Source organism: Chinchilla lanigera, unplaced genomic scaffold, assembly GCF_000276665.1.
Source record: "Chinchilla lanigera isolate Chin_1 unplaced genomic scaffold, ChiLan1.0 scaffold00012, whole genome shotgun sequence".
Taxonomy (NCBI): Eukaryota; Metazoa; Chordata; class Mammalia; order Rodentia; family Chinchillidae; genus Chinchilla; species Chinchilla lanigera.
Genome location: NW_004955413.1, coordinates 23,805,042 through 23,827,450, shown reverse-complemented (window position 1 = coordinate 23,827,450; position 22,409 = coordinate 23,805,042). Strand labels below are relative to the sequence as shown.

General features: G+C 60.3%; 1 protein-coding gene across 10 annotated transcripts in view; it reads left to right on the top strand.

Moving 5' to 3' along the window:
• Positions 1–21,957, top strand: part of Elfn2 (extracellular leucine-rich repeat and fibronectin type III domain containing 2) — a 56,574-nt gene extending 34,617 nt beyond the window's left edge. For 5 of the 10 annotated variants that reach the window (XM_013511685.1, XM_013511684.1, XM_013511682.1 and 2 more), the window contains one exon: positions 7,265–21,957. In XM_013511685.1, the coding sequence (XP_013367139.1) occupies positions 7,719–10,181 (2,463 nt within the window). In that variant the 5' untranslated portion in view covers positions 7,265–7,718 and the 3' untranslated portion in view covers positions 10,182–21,957. Of the gene's footprint in view, positions 1–6,752; positions 6,827–7,264 lie in introns of those variants that run through there. The other 5 variants (XM_005379199.2, XM_013511683.1, XM_005379201.2 and 2 more) reach the window with 3 other exon arrangements.
• Positions 21,958–22,409: the final 452 nt, after the last annotated feature.

The window sequence follows — 22,409 nt, the reverse complement described above, 5'->3', positions numbered from 1 at the left end:
AAGGTCAGATGGGGAGGGGGCAGGGATCAGGGGTAAAGGTCAGATGGGGAGGGGGCAGGGGTCAGGGGTAAAGGTCAGATGGGGAGGGGGTAGGGCTCAGGGGTAAAGGTCAGGTGGGGAGGGGGTAGGGGTAAAGATCAGATGGGGAGCGGGTAGGGGTCAGGGGTAAAGGTCAGGTGGGGAGAGGGCAGGGTGTTCAGGGGAGGCTGAGTCAATGGGGAGGCGGAGTTCTGGGGAGGAGAGGTTACGGCCAGGTATGGGTAGGAAGTCTGAATAGTTTGGTGGGTTCTGGGAGGTGACCTCTGGGGTGGCATCAGGGTGGACTTTGCCACAGTGTCCCCTTGGTGGGTTGCCTGCTATCCCCTGTGCCTCAGTCGTGGGCTGACAGCAGATGCCAGTAGCTGGGTGTGGGCTGGCCATTCAGAGCTGCCTACAGATCCAGGGCTGGCCTCTGTCAGGCTGCTGGGCAGTGGCCAAGGCCTTGGAGAAGTCTGTCCTCTCGCTGCCCCTTCCACTGAGGCCTGGGTGTGGTTAGGCGCTAATGATAGATAGCCCTGATACCCTGGGAGTGGAGAGCCATGGGACCCAATGAGTTCAGGTGGCCTAGGGGACAGCGGCAGAGGCTTGGGAGGGGGTGCCCAGTGAGCTGGAGACCCCCACGCACACTGCTCTTCTCCGAACAGATGAGGAAACTGAGGCCCAGCGAGGTAAGGCGCTGGCTTGCTGGAGGTCACCCTGTAAGCCAGGCACTAAGGCGCCTTTCACACGGGGCCATTGCCTCTTGGAGCAGCCCAGGCTCCCGCTGCAGAGTCCCAGCCCCTGGGTGGAGGCTGTGGGCCGAGGACCCAGGCCCAGCACGTCCAGGCCTCGCCAGCTCCGCCTGCCGCTGCTGAGACTGTCATCTTCAGCTGTTGTGAGGCAGCCGGCAGCTCTGGGAAGGGTGGCCAGTCTTCCTGCCTCTTGGGATGTGGGGGGACTGCGGCTGGCCGGACAGCAGGTGCCCTCCCCAGGGCTGGGCTGCTGGGGGCTTCCCGGCTCAGGCCTGCTCTTCATGTCCCTGTGACACAGCGCGGCCTCGGCCTGCTGGCTGTGCAGGCTGATACAGCCGGGAGTGGGTGCCGAGGCCATGAGGGCAGAGGCCAGCTCCCCGAGGACCCGGAGCAGCTGGCGAGAGGGCCTGAGACTAATGAGACATGATGGAATGGGGTGGCGGGACGGCACCTCTGGGGAGACCTAGGCAGACCCGGCCCGGAGCGGCCCAAGGACGTTCTGCGGGCATGGGGGCCGTGTGGCGATGCGTGTGACGGGGCTGGGGGGTCTGGTTGACATCTAGGACAAGGTAAGGACACAGCGCCGTGCACTGACAGCCTGCAGAGCTGGACTGAGGCAGGCAAGTGCCCCTCGCTGCCCAGACCACACTGGTGACACAGTGTGGGAGGGACCTGGACAGCAAGCTGGAGCCGGGGTGGGTCGGACTGGATGCTGCAGCCTAGCAGAGCAGCTGGAGGATGTGGGCTGTTTAGCTCAGATGAGGGCAGAGATAACGGACTAGCGGTGTGGGAAGGGCTGTGTGGGGATGTGGGTCTCTTTCCCAGTGACTTCGGACAGCAGGCTGAGACCAAGGAAAAGGTACATGGAGGTTTTAATAGAAGACGTTTCTAACAATCAGACTGTGCAGGAAGGGAGTGAGTAGCCTCAGGCAGGTACCAAGCACCCCATGGCTGGAAGCATGCAAGTGTGGGAAATCATCCCTGCCATTAGCTCAGGCTGGCCCGGGGGCCTGGCACTGTGACCTTGGGCAGATTGCTCCACCTCTCTGAGCCTCAGTTTCCTCGTCTGGAAAATGGGCAGCATAAGGGGGCTGTGAAGCTGTGTATTGCACATCACCAGCACCCTATCTGGGTGGGGCTCCCCCCGCTGGCCACCAGCGTCTTGACCCTGGGATCTGTTCCAAGTGCTCTCCTTGGTCTCCATCCCTGAGCTGGCATTCCCACACCTTGTGCCCAGCCCTCGCCCAGAGTTACATGGGACAGCAGGATAAATCTTGCTTTGTTTCTCTGCTGGAGGTGGAATAAAGGGGGAGGGGCATGGTGATAAAGAACCGAGTGAGCAGAGCCAGGGGTGAGAGATGAGGGAGTTAGCTCAGATCTGGTGTCAGAGACAGCAGGAGTGGGAAATAGTTGTCATGAGCCTGAATGAAGCAAGGTAGTGAGGACACTGGGGGAGAACATTCCAGGCAGAGTGCATGGCATGTGCAAAGGGCCTGGGGTGAGCACAGCTGGCCTGGAATAAGTGCTTCCTGATTGATAGAGTCGTCAGTCTGTGGAAGCTTGTGAACAGTTGCTGCTCACACTTTCTTCTGACAGGAAGGAGCACCTCCCCACAACCACGGCAAGTGCTTGTGCCGTTGCTGCCAGGGGGTCCAACCCTTCAGAGGATGCAGAGGGAGGAGAGAGCCTCAGTTTTCTCATCTGTCAAATGAGCCCAAAAGCACCAGCCATGCAAGACTGACATATGACTCAAGGAACATAAAATATCAGGCACCAATGATCCAGTGGGAAAGGCACCCCTGTGATTATTTCCCAGGTGATGAGACTGAGGCCCAGAGAGGTGAACTAATGCAACCGTGTCACACAGCTTAGCGTTCAAACCTAGGATCTTTCGCCTCCTGTATCAGTGCTTTCCTTCCTTCTCTGCCCTGCAGCTGGAAATCAGTATACCTGAAATCCAGATTGTTAGTGTACCAAGCAGTAGTTCGAAAGGGGAAGCCATCACACCCCATTTGACAGATGAGAAACTGAGGCCCAGGGCAGCGGCCCAAGGAACCTTCATAAAGTGGGGGCTGGGACAAGACCCAGTGCCCAGTACCTAGGCCTGAGTCTACACGAGAGGCAGGCAGGCTTTGTCCTCGAGGGCAGAGTGCCGGCAGCCACTCTCAGCCCCAGTACCTGGTGCTATGCTTCCGCCTGCCCAAAACTTCTGGCTGGGCCCCAGGACTCCTCAGTCCTCCTAATCCTGGGTAATGGCATTGACACGGGCAGTGACGATGACACCGCCAGGAGCCTTGGGCGGCCTGGCCAGGGAGGGGCCCGTGCTGGGGCTTTTCAGCTGCTGCAAATGGGATTTCCCAGTCTGGCCTCTTGGTGCTGCTCCTGGCAGCCCAGAACCCAGGCCATAAGCCCATTGCTGTCCCCGCAGGAGCCGGATCCCGAGGCGGCGCATGCATGGGGCCTCCTGCCTTGCACACAGCATGCCTCCACCCTGTCCTGGGGTTTCCTGGGAGCGCTGAGTGACACTTACCTTGCCACAGAGGAGAGAAACTGAGGCCCAGACAGGACCCGGGACACCCCCACCCCCAGGTCTCGGAGCTGGTCAGCACCACATCCGCCTCCCTCACCCATGGCTCCATCTGCCCGCAGCCAGGCCCGACACACACGGCCCGCCTTGCTCTGTGCATCCCCCTGGCCGGACCAGGCGGGGCAGGGGTGACTGAGCCCCAGGGCACTCGCCACCTGAGCCTGCAGTGGGAAACCGGAGGTTGTGACCCAGAGTCTCCTCCCAGGGGCCCCGAATCTTGGATGCTGAGGGTTGGGAAGGTTAAAGGCGCACTAACCGCACAGCTGCTGCCCCCACACAGCCACACTGCGGGAGGGGCGGGTATTCGCTTCTCTGGTGAGGGGAGGGGGGTCATGGCCGGTGTCCCGGGGTTAGTTGGGGAGCCCTTGTCAGGGCACAGTAAGGTCCCAGAGCGGACTCAGAGTTGGCAGATCAGGATCTGTCCCTGCCACCCCGGCTCCTGCGGCTGCACTGTTCCCAGCATGATGTGGGACCCTGACCGTGTCCCTTCCTCTGTCCTGGCCTCAGTTTCCGCTCTGAGAGGCTGGGGTTGGGCAGAGCCGTGGCTCTCAGCTTTCCAGCCTGGAGCCTTTGGTATTCCGAGTCCAGAGGGGCCAAATCGCACCTGGGGGGTAGACACACCCTCAAGTGGGTCACCTGCCAAGGAGGGAGCATTTGCCCAGTGGCTCATTGGTCCTGGCCTTCAAGTGTTTGTGCCTGTCGGTCTCCCTGGATCTTTTCCCTCCCCTCTGTCCGAGGATGTCCCCACCAGAGGGGACATCACCCAGCCTGGAGCTGGCCAGCCTGGCAGCCGGAGCGCTGGGCTCTGCCAAATCTGGCGGGTCGGGGACGCGCCACCTGCCAGCCACCGGCTTCCCGTCCCCTGCATGGCCTCGCGCTCCCAGGCCCCTGGGTGTGATGGCTTTGCAGCAGCTGCTTCCCGCCGCTTCCCCTCCCGCTGGCTGGTCACAGCCGTGTTCGAGGCTCAGCCAGGCCCACTGTCATCTGTCTCGCTGCCCCTTGGGGTTGGGCAGTGGGTTCCTGGTTCCCCTCCTTTGCCCCCGTATCTGTCATCTTGCTGTAGCCATTCCTCTGCCTCAGACGCTCTCCATTTCTCTCTCCCTCTCTCTTCCTTCGTTTCTCTGCTCTGTCCCCGGCCCTCTGCAGCCCCCAGGTGTGCTCAGGCTGTGGCTGGGCTCCCGCTCAGCGTGTGTGTTAGGACGGCCTCGTGGGAGCAGGGAAGGGTATGACCTTGCCTGTTTGACCCCAGCCCCTCGCCTCAGCCTGGTTTGACCCATGCTGCACCCCCTCCCCACACACCTGCCCCTTGAGTGGGTGAGCAGCTGGGCCAGGGGCCAAGTGCTGCTGTCTGCGCCTTTTTGGCCTCCTGGTACCCTCCCTGGCTGCGTCAAGCCTCGGCGGGTGGTGGGCAGGCAGCCCAGGGACGGGGACAGGGTGGCTGACGCACACGGGACAGGGACGGGAGCCTCCCCCCTCTATGTGAGTCACAGGGCATGTGGGAGCTGGGCCCTGGCCCAAGCCATCCTGGGGAGCAGAAGAGAGGCCACCAGCAGGGTCACCTTGAGGGCGAGGAACAGAGCTCAGTATCTGGACTGGGGGGAGCCCACGATCTCTGCCTGCCCTAGTGGAGGGGATGGGAGAGGTGGGCTGGGACCTCAGCAGACAGCCAGGCCTGGCTACCATGATGTTGGCTGGAGCAGCGCAGTAGTGAGGAGAGAGGGTGAGCGGGGAGCTGGGTGTGGCCAAGTGGCGCGTGTGCACACAGACCTGGCGGGTCGGCAAGTAGGTGCTCGCCTCTGTTCCCAAGAGGCTGCTGACCTCACACCTTTGTGTCCTCCACACCCCCGCACGTGCTCCGGCGGCTGACCACACGTGCACACATCCTGTGCACACACACACGCCTGCTCCCATGCCTGCCTGCGCGCTGTCTCCTCGCTCACATCAGCGTACCCTTGCATCCCGCTCCGAGCCAGCCGCACACCTGCGCGAGCACCTGCATACAAATGCCATCCCGACTTTCCCAGGTGGAGGAGGGGCGGACCTAGGGCTCCTGGATCCCACAGCTGTGAGCCTGGGGACTCAGCTTCCTCCAGTGAGCTTGGTTGCCTTGGCAGGGGAAACTGAGGCCCAGACAGGGTGAGGACTGACCCCGTGAGCTACGCTATCTGGAGCCAAAGTCTGTCCAGCCTCGAAAGCTTTGTGTGGCCTGGCCAAAGACAGCGAGTGTCTGCCACCTCATGACAGCCCAAGTGGGCCCTGCAGGGGATGGGAGGTGTGAGGCCAGCCTCGGAGGTCCCCATCGTTCTAGCCTCAGACCTGGCACCGGTCTTTGACCCACTGAGCCATCTGGACACCCTGTTGCCCGCCACCTTCCCAGCCAGCACTGCCCAAGCTGACTTTGGATTCCTCCCCACACTGTCCACCCTCTGGGGCTCGTGCTGTAAATTGGTTTTGCTTTAGCAGCATAGGTCTAACATTTTTTTCTAAGCACACTCCCTCCTGGAGTTTCCTGGGGGGAGGAGCGGAAGGTGGAGGTGGGTCCAGTGTAGAGCCTTTGGGCTTCCTTGTCCACACATGGATTTCTCTGGCCTTACCCTCACCTCCTGGGACCCCTGCGGGCAGCGAGCAGGAACTGGGCTTATTGTGTCCTGGGAGTTGAGGCTGGGGCTGGGCCTGGCCAATGGGGTGTGTCTAGTTTGCTAGGGCCCCTGCTCATGCGTCCTCTGAGCCTGGGACTCAGTTCCCCCACTTGGGAAGTGAGGGTTGGCTCAGGGAGTCTGTGATCTGTGATCCTTGTGCCACCCCCCTATACTCTGGAGATGGACAGCATGAATCACCTTGCTTCTTCCCACACCGACTGGGCCGGGGAGGGACCTGGGCCCTGCTCTGTGGGTTGGGAAACACTGAGAGATGGTGTGATCCGCCTGGCTAGTCAGGCTGGGTAGACAGGGCCCTAGGTCTCCTGGCTCCTGGCTTGGGCACACCGTGCCTGGGAGCCTTGATCCAGGCCCAGGCGGTGCTGTGTTCCTTGGGGCAAATCCTTGCCCTCTCTGAGCCTCCGGCTCTCCAGCTGTGGAAGGGGATGTAGGGGTTTGGCTGTGCTGTTTCAGAGGTCTGCAGCTCCCTTTTTGGATCAGGGGCCCCTTCTGGAAAGTACTCCTGGGGTGATGACCTTGGGGAGTATCTCTGGGTCCCCTGACTTTTACCCTCCTCCGCTTGGCTCCACTTGGCCTGTGGAATGAGCTTTTCCCCCACCGCCCCCTGCAGAGACCCCAGCCTCTGCACCCCCCTGTGAGGGGGCCCAGCCACCACTCTCTACTCCCCTCCCCCATGGAGGCTGAGACAAGGGAATTATTTTTGGAACAAGAGCAGTTACACAACAAATGAATTATTTATCTTTGGGCATGGAGAAAGGAAGCATTTTGCTGGGCTTCTTAATTCTTTTTCTGGATTTGGGGTGCCCACCTGGGTATGTGGACCTGTGCATGTGGTCTGTCTATCATGTACACAGATGGTAGGTGTGTGTGTGTTCCAGGCTGTGTCCATGTGTGTGTGCCAGGGTGCGCTGGCTCGTGGGGGCACGTGGTCTTTGTGCAGGGAGGCAGGTGAGTGTGGACACTAGTGTGCTGGGTGTGTGTGTATGTGTGTGTGGGTGCACCTGACCTCCTCTCTCGGCTCCTGTCTATGTCCTTGGTCCTCAGGATGCCACTAACCTCTATCTCCTTCCCTCCCCCTCTTGCCACCCACCTGCCCTTCCTTCCTTTGTGTAGCAGGGACCCTGGGGTTCTCGATGGCATGGAGGCCCCCAGGCGGGGATCTGGAGAGGGACTGGGCCCCGCGCTGGAGCTCGAATGGGCTGGTCTGGGTCCTTGCACTGATCAGTCACCCCCTCGGTGCTGCCTTTCAGGAACCAGGTGACAGATGGGTCTCTTCCTTCCTGCCCCCGTCTCTCTGCTCTTCCCCAGAGCTGCACCCTGCTCTCCAGTGGGAACTGTCTGAAGCTTTGAGCCCAGAACCGGAGGAGAAGGAGGAGGAGGAAGAGGAGGAGGAAGAGGGAGAGGAAGTCCTGGCCTGAGACCCTGTGCACCTTCCCAGCAGGAGTTGAGGAGCACCTCGGGGAGCCGACCTTGGGTCCCCACACCTCAGCCAGGCCTGGTGCCCACTTGTAGCCTCCTGGAAAGCCCCCAGCAGTTGGCACTAGTGGTGCCCATCTTGCCTGGGATCCCCGTGCCGGGGGTCGCCCCCAAGATGGTGGCGGCCCCAGGGAGGACTGTGCCGCCAGCAGCAGCCTCCGGCCTCTAGGTCCCCGTGCTCCAACCCCTCACCCCCTGCCCGGCCACCAGGGGGCCGAGGCCAGCACCATGCTGCGCCTGGGGCTGTGCGCCGCCGCGCTGCTGTGTGTGTGCCGGCCGGGCGCAGTGCGTGCGGACTGCTGGCTCATCGAGGGGGACAAGGGCTACGTGTGGCTGGCCATCTGCAGCCAGAACCAGCCCCCTTACGAGACCATCCCGCAGCACATCAACAGCACCGTGCATGACCTGCGGCTGAACGAGAACAAGCTCAAGGCCGTGCTCTACTCCTCGCTCAACCGCTTCGGGAACCTCACAGACCTCAACCTCACCAAGAACGAGATTTCCTACATCGAGGATGGCGCCTTCCTGGGCCAGTCGAGCCTGCAGGTCCTGCAGCTGGGCTACAACCGGCTGAGCAATCTGACGGAGGGCATGCTGCGCGGCATGAGCCGCCTGCAGTTCCTCTTCGTGCAGCACAACCTCATCGAGGTGGTCACCCCCACCGCCTTCTCCGAGTGCCCGAGCCTCATCAGCATCGACCTGTCCTCCAACCGCCTCAGCCGCCTGGACGGCGCCACCTTCGCCAGCCTGGCCAGCCTGATGGTGTGCGAGCTGGCCGGCAACCCCTTCAACTGCGAGTGTGACCTCTTCGGCTTCCTCGCCTGGCTCGTGATCTTCAACAATGTCACGAAGAACTACGACCGCCTGCAGTGCGAGTCTCCGCGGGAGTTCGCCGGCTACCCGCTGCTGGTGCCCCGGCCCTACCACAGCCTCAACGCCATCACCGTCCTGCAGGCCAAATGCCGCAACGGCTCGCTGCCTGCCCGGCCTGCGAGCCACCCTCCGCCCTACTCCACCGACGCCCAGCGGGAACCCGACGAGAACTCGGGCTTCAACCCCGATGAGATCCTTTCCGTGGAGCCGCCAGCCTCGTCCACCACGGATGCGTCTGCAGGGCCTGCCATCAAGCTGCACCACGTGACCTTCACCTCGGCCACCCTCGTGGTCATCATCCCCCACCCCTACAGCAAGATGTATGTCCTGGTCCAGTATAATAACAGCTACTTCTCTGATGTCATGACGCTCAAGAACAAGAAGGAGATTGTGACGCTGGACAAGCTGCGGGCACACACCGAGTACACCTTCTGCGTGACCTCGCTGCGCAACAGCCGCCGGTTCAACCACACCTGCCTGACCTTCACCACGCGGGACCCCGTGCCCGGTGACCTGGCGCCCAGCACCTCCACCACCACGCACTACATCATGACCATCCTGGGCTGCCTCTTCGGCATGGTCATCGTGCTGGGTGCCGTCTACTACTGCCTACGCAAGCGCCGCATGCAAGAGGAGAAGCAGAAGTCTGTCAACGTCAAGAAGACCATCCTGGAGATGCGCTATGGCGCCGATGTGGACGCTGGCTCCATCGTCCACGCCGCCCAGAAGCTGGGTGAGCCCCCTGTGTTGCCTGTGGCCCGCATGTCCTCCATCCCGTCCATGATTGGGGAGAAGCTGCCCGCCTCCAAGGGGCTGGAGGCCGGGCTGGAGACGCCCAAGGTGGCCACCAAAGGCAACTATATTGAGGTACGCACGGGTGCTGGGGGGGATGGACTGGCTCGGCCCGAGGATGACCTCCCAGACCTTGAGAACGGCCAGGGCTCTGCTGCTGAGATCTCCACCATCGCCAAGGAGGTCGACAAGGTGAATCAGATCATTAACAACTGCATCGATGCCCTCAAACTGGACTCGGCCTCTTTCCTGGGGGGCAGCAGTGGCGGTGGGGACCCTGAGCTGGCCTTCGAGTGCCAGTCCCTCCCTGCGGCCACTGCCACCTCCACAGCGGCCGCCCCTGGGGCGTTGGAGCGGCCCAGTTTCCTCTCCCCCCCCTATAAGGAGAGCTCCCACCACCCGCTGCAGCGCCAGCTCAGCGCCGACGCCGCTGTCACCCGCAAGACCTGCAGCGTGTCATCCAGCGGCTCCATCAAGAGCGCCAAGGTCTTCAGCCTGGACGTGCCTGATCACCCGGCCACCGCGGGGCTGGCCAAGGGCGACTCCAAGTACATCGAGAAGGGCAGCCCTCTCAACAGCCCCCTGGACCGGCTCCCGCTGGTGCCCTCGGGCAGCAGTGGGGGCAGCGGCGGGGGTGGGGGCATCCACCACCTGGAGGTGAAGCCGGCCTATCACTGCAGCGAGCACCGCCATAGCTTCCCCGCGCTCTACTACGAGGAGGGCGCCGACAGCCTCAGCCAGCGCGTGTCCTTCCTCAAGCCGCTGACCCGCTCCAAGCGAGACTCCACCTACTCGCAGCTCTCCCCCAGACACTACTACTCAGGGTACTCCTCCAGCCCCGAGTACTCCTCTGAGAGCACGCACAAGATCTGGGAGCGCTTCCGGCCCTACAAGAAGCACCACCGCGAGGAGGTGTACATGGCCGCTGGCCACGCTCTGCGCAAGAAGGTCCAGTTCGCCAAGGATGAGGACCTGCATGACATCCTCGATTACTGGAAGGGGGTCTCGGCCCAGCAGAAGCTGTGACCCTCTCCTCCCTGGTGAGGCTGGAGGGGGAGGGCCGGGGCGCTCGGGAAGGGCCCCGGGTGGCCGGGCCGGGCAGCGCACTGAGGGCCGGGGCCTCGGCGTGGACGCACACGCACACCCGCACGCACGCACCACGCACACACACCTGACCACCACCTGACTGTGAACCAACCAACACCCGACAATAACGGACAGGAAAACAAAGACACATTTTCCTTAAAGTTTACAAACTGATACCGAAACCAGGCGTCTTTACTGTGCTGCCCAGGGACTCTGCCAGGGTGTGTGGGGCTGGGGACAGGGACAGGCGCCGAGGAAGCCAGGAGGAGGGTGTGGGGCTGGGGGAGCTGGGACTAAGGACAGGATTAGGGCAAAGGAGGCTGAGGTAGAGATGGACTGAACCCCCCAGGACGGGGACCAGGTCAGTTGGAGATTGGACACCAGACGGACACTGAGAGTTATTTTCTTCCTCTTTGGGTGGCCCAGGGAAAGGAAGTGGTAACCCCTTGGGTCACACAGCAGGTTAGCCTCAGTCTCCCACCTTTCCAGCCTAGTGCTGCCCCTGCCCGGCTGCCCCCCTGGGCCCCCGGCTGGTCCACTCATCACCCCATCCAAAGCTGAGGTCTATTGGGGCTGAGGGATTCGAGAATCAGGCAGGTGCTTTTCCTCCCTAGAAAGCCCACGGAAGTGCCCTTGGGGTCTGGAGCTGCAGCTCATAACTCTAGTGGGGGGGTCCCCGCTGGTAGGAAGGGAGCAGAGGCAAGGGGACAGGCCACCAAACTCCTTCAAGTGTCTTCCAAGTAGCTCGGGAGCTGCCTGGGGGTGGGTGGGGGCACACCAGCTCCCATGGCGTCTCAGGTGCAGGCCGCGTGCCCCAGGCCCCCAGCTTCTCTGGGCCTCGGGGGACCCCTACCCACCCAGAGGGGCGACAGTGAACTGTGAGGCCGGAGGGCAGCAGGGAGGTGGCGTGGAATGGCCTGGGGCTTCCTGCCTGTGCCCTGTATCCTGCCCCTGACTGACACCCACTGCAGGGTCTCTGGGCAGGTCTCAGCTTGCTCATAGGAGGGAGGGCACCCGACACCCTATCCTTGTCTCACCTCCTGGCCAGAGGGGCTCCCATGTTCCCATGGAAGTGGCCACCCCCCTCTCCGACCCCCACCCAACATCGAACAAAGCACAAACAGTGAGGTCCCCCCACTGCCCTGGGGTAGGGGGGAAGCAGGCTGGGTTTGCAGGCCCCTCCCCCTCCCTAGCTAGCCCATCACCATGGCAACCCGGTGCCTGGCAGTTGGTGCCCAGAGCCACCAACCGTTGGGCTCTGGGGTTCTCTCAGTGTGGGCGGCACTGGAGGGCGGTGAGGGAGGGCAGGGCTGGGCGGTGGCTGCCTTTTTCGAGAGCCGGGGGGTTTCCGGGGACAAGTTCTTCGGAGGAGCACTTTTGGGGTCTTGAGACCTGAGGCGCTGAGCGTCAGCGGCCGAGGGACTGTGATGCGGTCCCTCCCCCTGCGTGGGGCCGACTCTACCGGGCGGCTGTGCCTGCCTGCCGATGTGCCCTGACTCCCCACCCGCCTCAGGATGTGGGAGCCTCTCTGCTCTCCCACGTCTCTGCCAGGGCTCCCCAGCAACTGGCCTGTGGCCCTCTTGAGCTTCTCCAGACAATAGGACTGAGATTGTGGGGTGAGGGTAGACCCTGGGATGGGACTGAGACCTGTACTGTGGGCGGGGGGGGGCTCTGACCAGGAAAGCTAGTGCCATCCCTTGGGGGGCCGCCAACCTCCAGATGCTTGGGGGGCTGCAGGGGGCTGGGGGTTGACTGAACACCTTGGTCACATCAGCTTGGGGGCGGGCTGAGCCCAGGGCTCACTCTGGGGGTGACACTGGCAAAGAAAAGACTGTTTTCCTGGGGAGCAGAGGGGTCAGGCTGGCATGGATGTACAGGGCAGACCTCCCCCGACCCTAGACCTGCCCCTGACTCCTCCTCACACCCAGTTGGCAAAACGGAGAAGAGCAGGCTGGGAAGCGAGCGGCGTGAGAAGCAGACTCCCTGTTATATTTGCATGACGATTTTACTGTATTTTTCTGAGCAAACATCTGTCGTGTATGTGCCAGTCTGTCCAGTTCCCCACCTCCCGCCCAGACTCCCCCTGTTGTGATCTGAGCAGCTCTTGAAACCCAGGGAGGGGCCAGCTCTGCGAAAGACCCAAAACAGGTGCCGCCAAAACACAGCCCTGACCCCCACCCAGCTCCTCCTGTCTTTCTGGGCATCGGGCCCGCAAGTGCCACCTCCCCGCTCCCTTCGTCTCTCCATGGCCACCTCTTCTGTCCCCCGTGTCCCTCATCCTTTGTCACCCCTTTCCTCCTTCACACCAGGGAGGGTAGCCCCGTCTCCAAATGGAGGGGATGTTCACCGTCCCTCCTGTCTGCTCCAGTTGTTCCCATTTTGTAAGTGAGGAGATGACTTGGCAGGCCGGGATGACGGGGCCAGCCACACTGCTGGAGACAGGAGGCCGAAAGCTTGGGGCCTCGTGGACAGCGGGGGGAGGGGCTGAAGGAGGGGCGCCGGGAGGACGGGGAGCTGCCAGTGGCCTGGCCTCACCCCAGGAAGGTTCCCAGCAGCAGGTTGGGTGCTGTCCCTACCCTTCTGCCATCAGTCCTTCTTGAAGACCTATAAGCTCCCAGGCCAGCTCGTTTTAGGGGATTTTAAAAATTAGCCCCCCACCTCAGTAGAGGGACCCAACCCTCTGGGAGACCAAGCAGCCTAGAATAATCGGATCACACTATTCTCTGTGAGACAGAGCAGGGCTCTAGACGCAGGCCTCTGCCCCCCACCTCAGAGCCAGGCCAGACCCCCAGCTGGCCAGGCCAGGCCTCTTTGGGAAGACCTCCTGCATCTGTGTCCTTCTGGGGATGATTTCTCCCCCAAGTGGAAGTGAAAGACAAAAGACAAAAGAACATTTACCCGCAAGAGCTGTGTTTGTAAGGGCCATGGGGCCTGGCCTGGCCTGGGTAGGCTGCAAGCGTGGCACCTGGGGTGGAGGAGAAGGGGCCGGAGTGGACAGTTGGCAGGAGACAGCTGGGGTAGATGTGGGTGCTGCACCATGGACCCTGCCTGGGGCCCAAATGAGGCCACACCTGGGCTTACCCGGTCCTTCGCAGCCTGCTCCCAGGAGGTGGCACAGAGGTACCCAGTCTCTTCTGAGGGCACGGCAGGCATGCTGCCCCGCTGTTGGAGCTAACGGCCTTCCACAAGTGAAAAGCAGAGGTCTGGTGGGCAGGAAGCTTACGTTAGTGGACAGCTCCTCCTTCTGCAGGAAGGGCTCCTGTTCTCGGCACCAAGTGCCCTCAGCTTGGCCCCTTGCCCGAGGACAGGGCAGGAGGATAGCGGAGCCCCTGACTGAGGAGCGCTGGGGCTGAGGGGTGGCAGTGAGAAGACCTACTTCGGAAAGCCAGGCTTGGGTCACTCCAGAGGGACACCGGGGCACAGCTGGTAAGGCGTCTGGGGCTGGCCAGGGCACCCGATGTTGCCAAGTGGAAGTTGCTTGCGCCCCACTCTGGGATATTTAACAGAAGGGGAAGCAGGCACAGGAGCAGAATGAAAAGCTCCCAGCCCGGAGAAAACAGTGACTGCAAGAGGCAAGAAAGGGACAACAGGGACCGACGCCCTGCTTATAAGGGGCCTAAACAAAGTGAAGAGACAGAGAGTGGTGGGCACAGTGCAGGGAATACAAATGGGGGGAAGGGCTGGGGTTGTCCTTTGACCCTTGGAGGAAGTGCCAGGCAGCTGAGCTCCTCAAGACCCGAGGTGCTGGAGGAGCTGGCAGCTGTTGACAAAAATACCATAAGCAGTGATTATCTGGAGTGGCTGGCCGAGCATGCCCTCTGGTCACCGCCTCCAGGCCTGGCCTTTGCTGGGGTTCGGATGGGCCTCTGAAGCCTCCCCTGCCCAGTGCTGTCTGTCCTCTCTGGCAAGATGGCTGCTTCCCAGGGGCCCGTGCCCCAGGACAGGGACTTCCTTCCAGCTCGTGGTCCATTCTGACACGGCCCCTCCCTGACCTGCCGACCTGAGACAGAGTTGAGCGCCCCCCGCCCGCCTCCACGACCCCCTTAAAGGTCAGTCACTCCTGCCAAGCAGAAAGGAGAGGAAGAGGGGGTCCCGTGGGGCTGTCTGGGGAGGGTCTGGACCTCCTCTTCCATGCCCCTGCCCCTCTGCCAAGCACGCACAGGCTGGGGCAGGGGTTCGGGTCCAGCAGCGGTGGCCGTCCTCCCCTCTGTGTCCCCATCCCCCACCGGCGCCGCCAGCCCCCAAGTGCGCTGCGGCCTGGCACCTGCTTTGAACCCTGCAGAGCTGGGCTCGAGACCCTGAACTCTGAACCTGTGAACCCCAGCTGTGTACGGACACTCTCTCCCTCTGGGGGCCTTGATCCCTCTCCTTTTCTTCATTTATGGGGGGAACTTCATTTATTTTCTCCTCCCTACATCTGCCCTCCACCCCCATTTCCTGTTTTAAACTGAATGGCACGAAATTGTTTTCCTCAACTCGGAGATTCCTGTATGGAGAGAATCAATTTCTATATTTGCAATAAATTTCTTATTTAAAACAGCAGGGCCAAGGTTTCTGTGGAGTGTTGTCCCGCTGTGTGGATGCCCTCAGCGCCTGGTTCCTGGTGCCCCAGCGCCAAGCGATCATCTTCCCCTCGAGTTCTGCCCGTGGGATGAAGGGTGGGGCGGGTGGATGGGGTCAGCCCTGCCCTCGGTCAAAGGAGAATGAAGTGGATCTGCCAGACATATAGCGGCCAGCAGGGAATATAGGGCAGTTGTGTACCCCAGCACCCTGTGGGCCTGTCCCCAAAACCTGCTCTGCCATGGGCGCTGCTCGGCCATGTGGCCTCGCACTTCTTCCTGGGCTCCTTCCCCCTGGATGCAGACCCTGTAGACTGCTGTGTGGACATTGGTGGATGTCTTACAGACATCACAGGCCCTCAGCCCCTGCTCTGTGAAACCCCCTAGCCTCCTCCAGGCCTGGCCTGGGCACCTGACCCGGATATCCTGCCTGTGCCGTCCCTGGTACCCTCACTATCTGCTATCCTCCAAAGCTGCTGGTCACCCTTGCTCCCTTTAGAACCAAGAGATGCTGCTTGTCTCTGTGATCAGACCACAGAGCTGGGTCGCCATCCAGTGACCTCAGGTTGACCTGTCCAAACCTCTTCCCAGGGGGAGCCTGGAGCCATGGGTGCCCAGACTGGCCTCACCTTTCCAGGGGCGGAGCCTCCCACCCTCTTGCCTAACCCTCGTCATCCAGCTGCTCCATATGAGTGCTGCTCCAGGAGGTCCTGAGCCGGCCTGGGCTGCCATAGATAGGGCCGCTTTGAGTGTGCTCCCGGGGACAGAGTAGTCCCCGTGAGGGACGTCACAAGGTGGGCCTCAGAAGCTTCAAATCAGGCAGTCAGCTGGAGCTGTGGCCCTGGTGGCTCTAGAGCGGGCTCATGGCTTCTCAGACCCTTCCTGTATCAGAGTTAGAGGGTGGGGACCCCTTGGGACAGCCCTGGCCTGGGTCCCCTCACCTTCCCCTGCCTGATCCTGCACACTATCCTCACACAGCCCCCTAGGAAGCTTCCCTAGGGGGCTGCAGCTGGGCCTCTGTCTGTCTCTGTCCCCTGGCTCGTCCCCAAGTGCCTAGAACCTTCTTTCTGAGGGATATTCCAGTACAGACTTGTACGAGGCCAGGAAGAGGACAGAGGGGCACACTTGTATCTGTTTCCTCAGAACCAGGGCCACCACGGTCCCCAAGCCTGACTTGGCTCTGGGTACCCCACGGATTCCCTGCCTGGGACACATCGCCTCAGTTTCTCTTTGTTAGCATGGGTTTTTTCTCTTGAAGAGCTGGTTTTATCCTAAGGAAACAAGGTGTGACCCACGGTGTACATGAGCCTGGGTTGTCCAAATCCTCCTGGGGGGTGCATGGGGGGCTGCTGGGAATTTGACCATGTTCTCAAAGATGGCTTTGCTTTCCTGGGCAATTTAAGAATTTCTATTCGTTATCCTACACATGCAAAGATCCCTATCTTTTAATTTCAACACAAATGTTGTTCTGCTTATCATTCTAGTATCCTTAAGTATTTCTGAGGGTGGCTTTGGGCTACTGTGATCCTGTTTAAAATAATTGAGGAAATATCCTTAACCAGCCCAAACTTTATCCCTTAGTTTTATATCTCTGCCTTCCTAGTATATCCTTGAGCTATTTACAGAATGAGCCAAACTTGTTACCAAATAAATTCCCACCAACGCCCATGGAGACCGTGGGTTCTTGTCCTGTCCTGGTGGTCTCATCACAAGGAAAATGGCCTTCCTGAAATTCATGAATAACTCAAAGCTTAAGGAGGCTGTGCTTGTCTTAATAGGGTAAATATCACAAATGCCTAAAATGCCACCCCCAGATGTCTTAACCTAAAATATCAGTTATGCAAACATGACCTGCTGACCTTGCGCCCTCTTCTTTCTGAGGTGACTCTCATCACCCTGGAATGAGACATCTGTCTCCTAACTGGGCTCCCTCCACTCTGTGGACAGTTGTGGGTAAAATCTCCGGTGGCTGAGACCTCCTGAACCGGAAAGATTGGCAAGGACAGGGATCTATGCACTGTAGCCAGAGCCCCTCTTACCAGAGGAAAACCCTGTTTATACTTTCCTGGGGGTTTTCTAACTGGGCACATTGCAGGAGGCAGTCTCTTCTGTCCCCTCCAGAGTCTGGAGCCCCACCACTGCCTCCCACCCAGTTCTTTGCTGCCAGGACCGCTTCCTTCCTCTCCTGATGGCTGAATCGTCCTCTCACCCGGGAGGGCTCCGGCCACACAGGAGTTCCAGCTCCTGCTCCTGCATCTGTCAGGCTTTGTTGGAAGTACCAAGGTTAGGCTGGTGTCCCTGCTGGCTGCTTGGCCAGGAAGCTTCCTCCTCTATGTCACTGCTGAGCTCAAGTACCTGCCTGAGCAATGGCAAAGTTTTTCTCTTGTCAGTGCCCTCAAAGGGCTTTTAGGCATCCACAGTCCAGGTTGCTTCTCAAGGGTCTGGTTGCCAGCCCAGCCCTGGGCCTCAGATTGTCCCAGGTGACCCTGAGTGCCTCAGGCCTGCCTCCCCTGCTCCTGTCTGGGCAGTGCTCAGGGCTCTGTGGGGCCCCCAGGTTTCTTCCAGGTGTGGCCCGGTCACCTGTCCTGCGCATCCTCCTTGCCTGCCCTGGGGCTGTCCCTGGGGCTCTCCACCATCTGCTGCCCTCTCTCCACAGCTACTGACTACTCTCGCTCCCTTGAGAATTAAGAGGTGCCGCTTGTCTCTGTGATCAGGTCAGGGACTTAGGGCCAGCATCCTGTGACCTCAGACTGAACTGCCCAAACTTTGGCCCAGCTCTTGTTTTCCAAAAACAGCATCCACTGCCCTCGTCTCAGACCCCGTTCTCCAGCTCTTCCACATAAGCCCTGCTCTAGGAGGCCCTGGGCCAGCCTGGATAGTTACAGGCCTGCTCTGAGTGGACTCCGTGGGACAGAGCCAAGCCTCCGGGAGGGACGTCACGTGGTGGCACTCAGTAGCTTTAACCCAGCTGGAGCTGTGGCCCTGCTGGGGGCACCAGTGGGGGGCCCATGTCTTCCTGTTCGCTTCCTCCATTGGAGTTGAACAGTGGGTGGGGACGCCCGGGAGGGCCCTGGCCTGCGTCTCCTCACCCTTCCCCTGGATCACCCTAGCTGACTCATGTTTCCTCCAAGTGTCCTCACACAGTCTCCAAGGCAGGCGTCCCTAGGTTGCTTCAGTTGGGCCTTGGTCTGTGTCCAAGCAGCCACAGACATATTCCTGAGCCCCGTAGTCCCAGGGCTGCCTCTTGAGCCTGAACCGGGCCCTGCTCCAGGCACCCCCTTCGCTCCTTCCTTTCCCGGACTGACCCCGGGGGAACACTGCAATTTTCTCCTTCCGCCAAGGCCCTGACTAGCTCCTGCTATGGGATTTTCTTTACTGTCCTCATCGTCTCTGAGGTTAGGGAGGCCAGTTCCAAATCTGGGCTCTCTCTCGGGCCCCTTGTCCCTGTGCTCCGGATTGCAGGTCCCACTGTGGCGCTGCCCGCTATACCTGGCCCCTTCAGTGGGGGTCACAGGTGTGCTTCTATGAAGCCTCTTTCTGTGACCCTCCACCTGCAAGCAACGGAGCAGTGCCGCTGTGTCAGGGTGCAGGCTCTGGGGCCCCAGGGTTTCCCTCCAACCCCTGCGGCTGCCCCAGCCGCTCTGACCCCCACCTCTTGGGAAAGGGGGTTTTCTGCCTTCTCTATCACTCCTGCCTGAACCCCTGGCCCAACCTCCGGTGAACCCTGGGCTGGGTGCCCCTCTCCTCCTGAGGCCTGCAGCCCCAGCTGGCCAGCCACTGTCACCACCAGTCACTGTCTCCGCTCCTTGAAGCCAAGTCGGCCATAGCCTTTCTGCCTGCAAGCTGAAGTCCCCAGCCTGAAGGCTCCTTTCTGGCCCTCTAAAATGGTTCTCACAACTCTTGCTGAACTGAGCAAGTCCTCGTGTGGCTTCTGCATGCCTTAGCACCCTTCTTGTCCTCGACTTAGCTTTTTTTGACTCTTCTCGGGAGAGACACACCCAGACCTTGGGCTTCTGAAGGTGCCTGCCCAGGCCCCACATAACAAGCACCGCAAGCCTGTTTTACATTTTTGGGGAACAGCTGTGTCCCTGAGGTGATGCAGTTCATCAGGGAGCATTTTGGGAAGGACATCGGTCCATTTAACTCCCAAGTGTGGTCTGTCTAGAGAGCTCTGTCCAACCACCCTGTGGGCCGGGGTGCAAATGCCTAAGTCCCAGCAAGAGCTGAACACCATGCCCTGACCTGGAGGTCACCGTGAGTCCAGGGAGGCCGGGGCACGGGGCCTGTGACGAGCCCAGATCCCGGACTTAAGTGACAGTGTTTCAGGTCCTGTCGGACCCTGCGTGCTGACCCTTGCTGCTAAAATTTTGATTACTTCTAAGATAGGCAAATCCTTCATTTAAGATGAGAAAGAGGCCAGGTCATAGGAGGCATGACTTGAGGGTGGAGCCAGCCAGGAGGAGACAGGTGGCACTGGGTCAGCAGGGGCCCTGCCCTGGGCTGTGCACACAAGCAAGGGCCACACTGACCCTCCCCCAGCCCTAGCTGCTCCCCATGGGGACGAGGCAGTATGTGCCCGCCAGAGCTTCCCCGCTTCTAGACTGTTCTGTACGTACCTGGGACTTGGGATTGTGGTCCAGCTGATTCTAGATCTGGACCACAGCTTGTCCTCTCAGGGTGGCCTGTGTCACCCATGTGGGCACCTTCAGCATGAGATGGACAAAGGATCCCTGGGTGGGGGAAGGAGGCAGAGCCTGGAGGGTGGCTTAGGGGGTCCGTATGCAGGCACATGTCCCCAGTGTGCACAGGCCCCTGGTGTCTTTCGGAGAGGACTAATGGGGACGCAGCCCTAGGAGACGGTGGGTTCTGGCGCAGCCTCTGTAGTGACATTTTTCTCAGCGCATGGCCCAGCCCCCACAGGGCAGGCAGGGGACCACCATGGGCTCTCCAGGGTCCCTACAGTGCCTGCAGGAGCCAGGCACCCTTTGGGCTGGCCCCTGCTTTATCCTGCTCGCTTGGCCCAGAGCCTCCTGTCTCCACCTCTGGTGCTGCCCCCGCCCGCTCCAATCCCTGCACCCGCATTTTGGTCTAAGGACCTTACCAGCTTTAGGACCCGAGGGTAGATGTTTCCCCAATGACACCAATGAGCGTGGCCAGTCAGCTCCCTCAGCAACCCCTAGGAAATGTCTGGTCTCAGCTCTTTCCCCGGAGGACCCACTTGGGGACCACACTCCTCCTGTGTGGGGCCCTGCACCAGTGAGGTGTTAGCCACCAAGACTTCATGACAGTGCCCCGGAGGAGGCATCAGTCACATGACCCCTGCTCCAGTGTGTGAGCCAGGGAGTGAGGCTCCACAGGCCGATGAACACAGGCAAGGCCAGGGTCACCCTGGTCCCAGCCACTCATGCCCATCCCCCAGGCTGGCCGTCCCTGTGCCCCTGAACTGATAATGATGCCTCCCAGGCCAGGCCATGCCCCAAGGGCTGGGCTCCCCACCAGGATGACCCGGTAACAGGAGGACAGGGGCCAGGGATGCTCACCTGAACATGCTCACCTGTTTTTTCCTCTGTGAAATGGTGCCAGATACCTGCCGCGTACAATGAAGAAGAACTGGTAGCAGAGGCACACTCGCCCCTGGGCTGCCCCCCAGGCGTGGGAGCAGAGCCCACAGCTCTACCGGAGTGCCTCCGTGTCAGGGAGGGGCTTGATGCCATAAAGTGGGAGCCAGTGGCTCCCTGGCCAGGGAGGCCACAGAGAACTGCCCCCCGCCCAGGCACCTGGCCGTCCCCACGATGGCTGCTCGCTGGTCCTCTGCTTAGCAAGCACTCCAAGTGCTGAGGCTGCCACATCATCCAGATGTTGATGACTCTCCAGTATTTCTTGTCCCAGACTTCCCTGTGGCCCCCAGCTCTGACTTCCTGTATGACGGTCTCCACAGCCAGGCCAGCAGTCCAGGGCTTTCTGTCCCACATGTGCTGATGCCCCACATCTGGACGACTTCGCTTTGACCGTGTACCTCGAATCTGACTGACCTTCTCCAGGGATCCCCTTGCCCAGGTCCTCCTTCCCCCAGGGTCCAAGCCACAGCACCCTTCATGGGGTGGAAGCCTTTCACTGACTTCTAGACCCGGGCACTGTCCACGTCACAGCCTGAGGGCTGCGGTGACACGAGCCTTGGGACACCATCTGCCTCACCTCTGCCATGGGGCCGCACACCAGCTCTTGCTGCCCTCCCCGAGGGGGCTCACGTGGAACCTCCATTTCTCCCCGTGTGCCTTCACTGAGTGCTCATTCCGTGTGTGGCGCATCAGCCCCACCGACACGTCAGCAGCCTGTGTGCACATGTGTCTGCTGGCCCCATGCTCCTTACTAGCAGTTGGTTTTGGAACGACCACGAGACCCAGTTTTGACCAGGCAGGACATCTCTTGAGAGGCTTCAGGGCAGAAGGGAGAGCGCTCATCCTCTGAATGTCCTGGTTGCATTTCCCTGAGACACAGACACTCTTGGACTCTGCAGTGGAGAGACACCCAGAACCTCTCTGAGGACGGAAGCCCCACGTGGCCAAGTGGAAAGAGAACCAAGCTCACAGCTGGAGAAACGGTGGCAGCGAGGGTCGCCCTGGGCCAGACCTGCATTCTTTTGCCTGTTTGTGAGAGACAATGTCTCTGCCTAAACTTGCGGGAGTAGGGGTTTTGTGTTAGGACAGGGCCTTCATGGGGTCAAGAGACAGAAATTCTTAGGTTTGAGTCGATGACTTCTTGCCCACTAAGGGGAGAAGACAAGTCTCTTTCCCTATCCCCCTTTGCTAACAAGCAACTGCATCCTCCCCTCATATCCCTATGCCATTGCAAGCACTAGGGGTGCCGTGCCAGTAGGCGGGCTCCAGGATACCTTCAAGGGTATGAATGACGACTGATCCCCATCCTACAGGCAGGAAATCCCTTAAAACCTGAGAGAGAAATCTAAAAAAGCCGAACTCATGGGAAGTCACCACCCCTTTCCCACCCCAGTGAAGCCATAAAAACTAGTCCTGTTCTTTGGTAATGGGCCGATCTGATCATCAGCACGCCACTTCCGTTAGTTCTGGAAGCTGAATCCCCTTCCCTCTTTTCTCTCGCTTTCTAACTCTGCCTAATAAACATGCTTATGCCTCTCACTGATGTGTCCAGAAATTATTTTTCTATGATGGAGGTTGATGAACCTACCCCTTGGGGCAGCAAGTCAGGGACCTTGCTCAGATGCTATCCAGTAGCATGCCAATTTTGTGATTTCTGTCTCAATGATTCTCACTGCTGGGATGCAGTACCTACCGCCTGCAACTTAAAGGAAGAGAAGTTTATTTTGGTTCCTGGTTACAGTTCATGGTTGGCCAGCTCCAAGGCAGAAATGGTAAGGTGAAAAAGACTTGGTCAGATAAAGCTGCCCACTTCCAGGTTGTTGGGAAGCAGAGGAGACAGGGAGGAGCTGGAGAGGGAGATACACCCTTTGAGATCGTTCCCCCAGTGACCCACCTCTTCTGAGCAGACCCCACCTCCTAACAATACAATCAGCCAGAAAGCATTAGTGGGTTAATCCTCTGATGAATACAGTGCTCCCATGAACCAATTA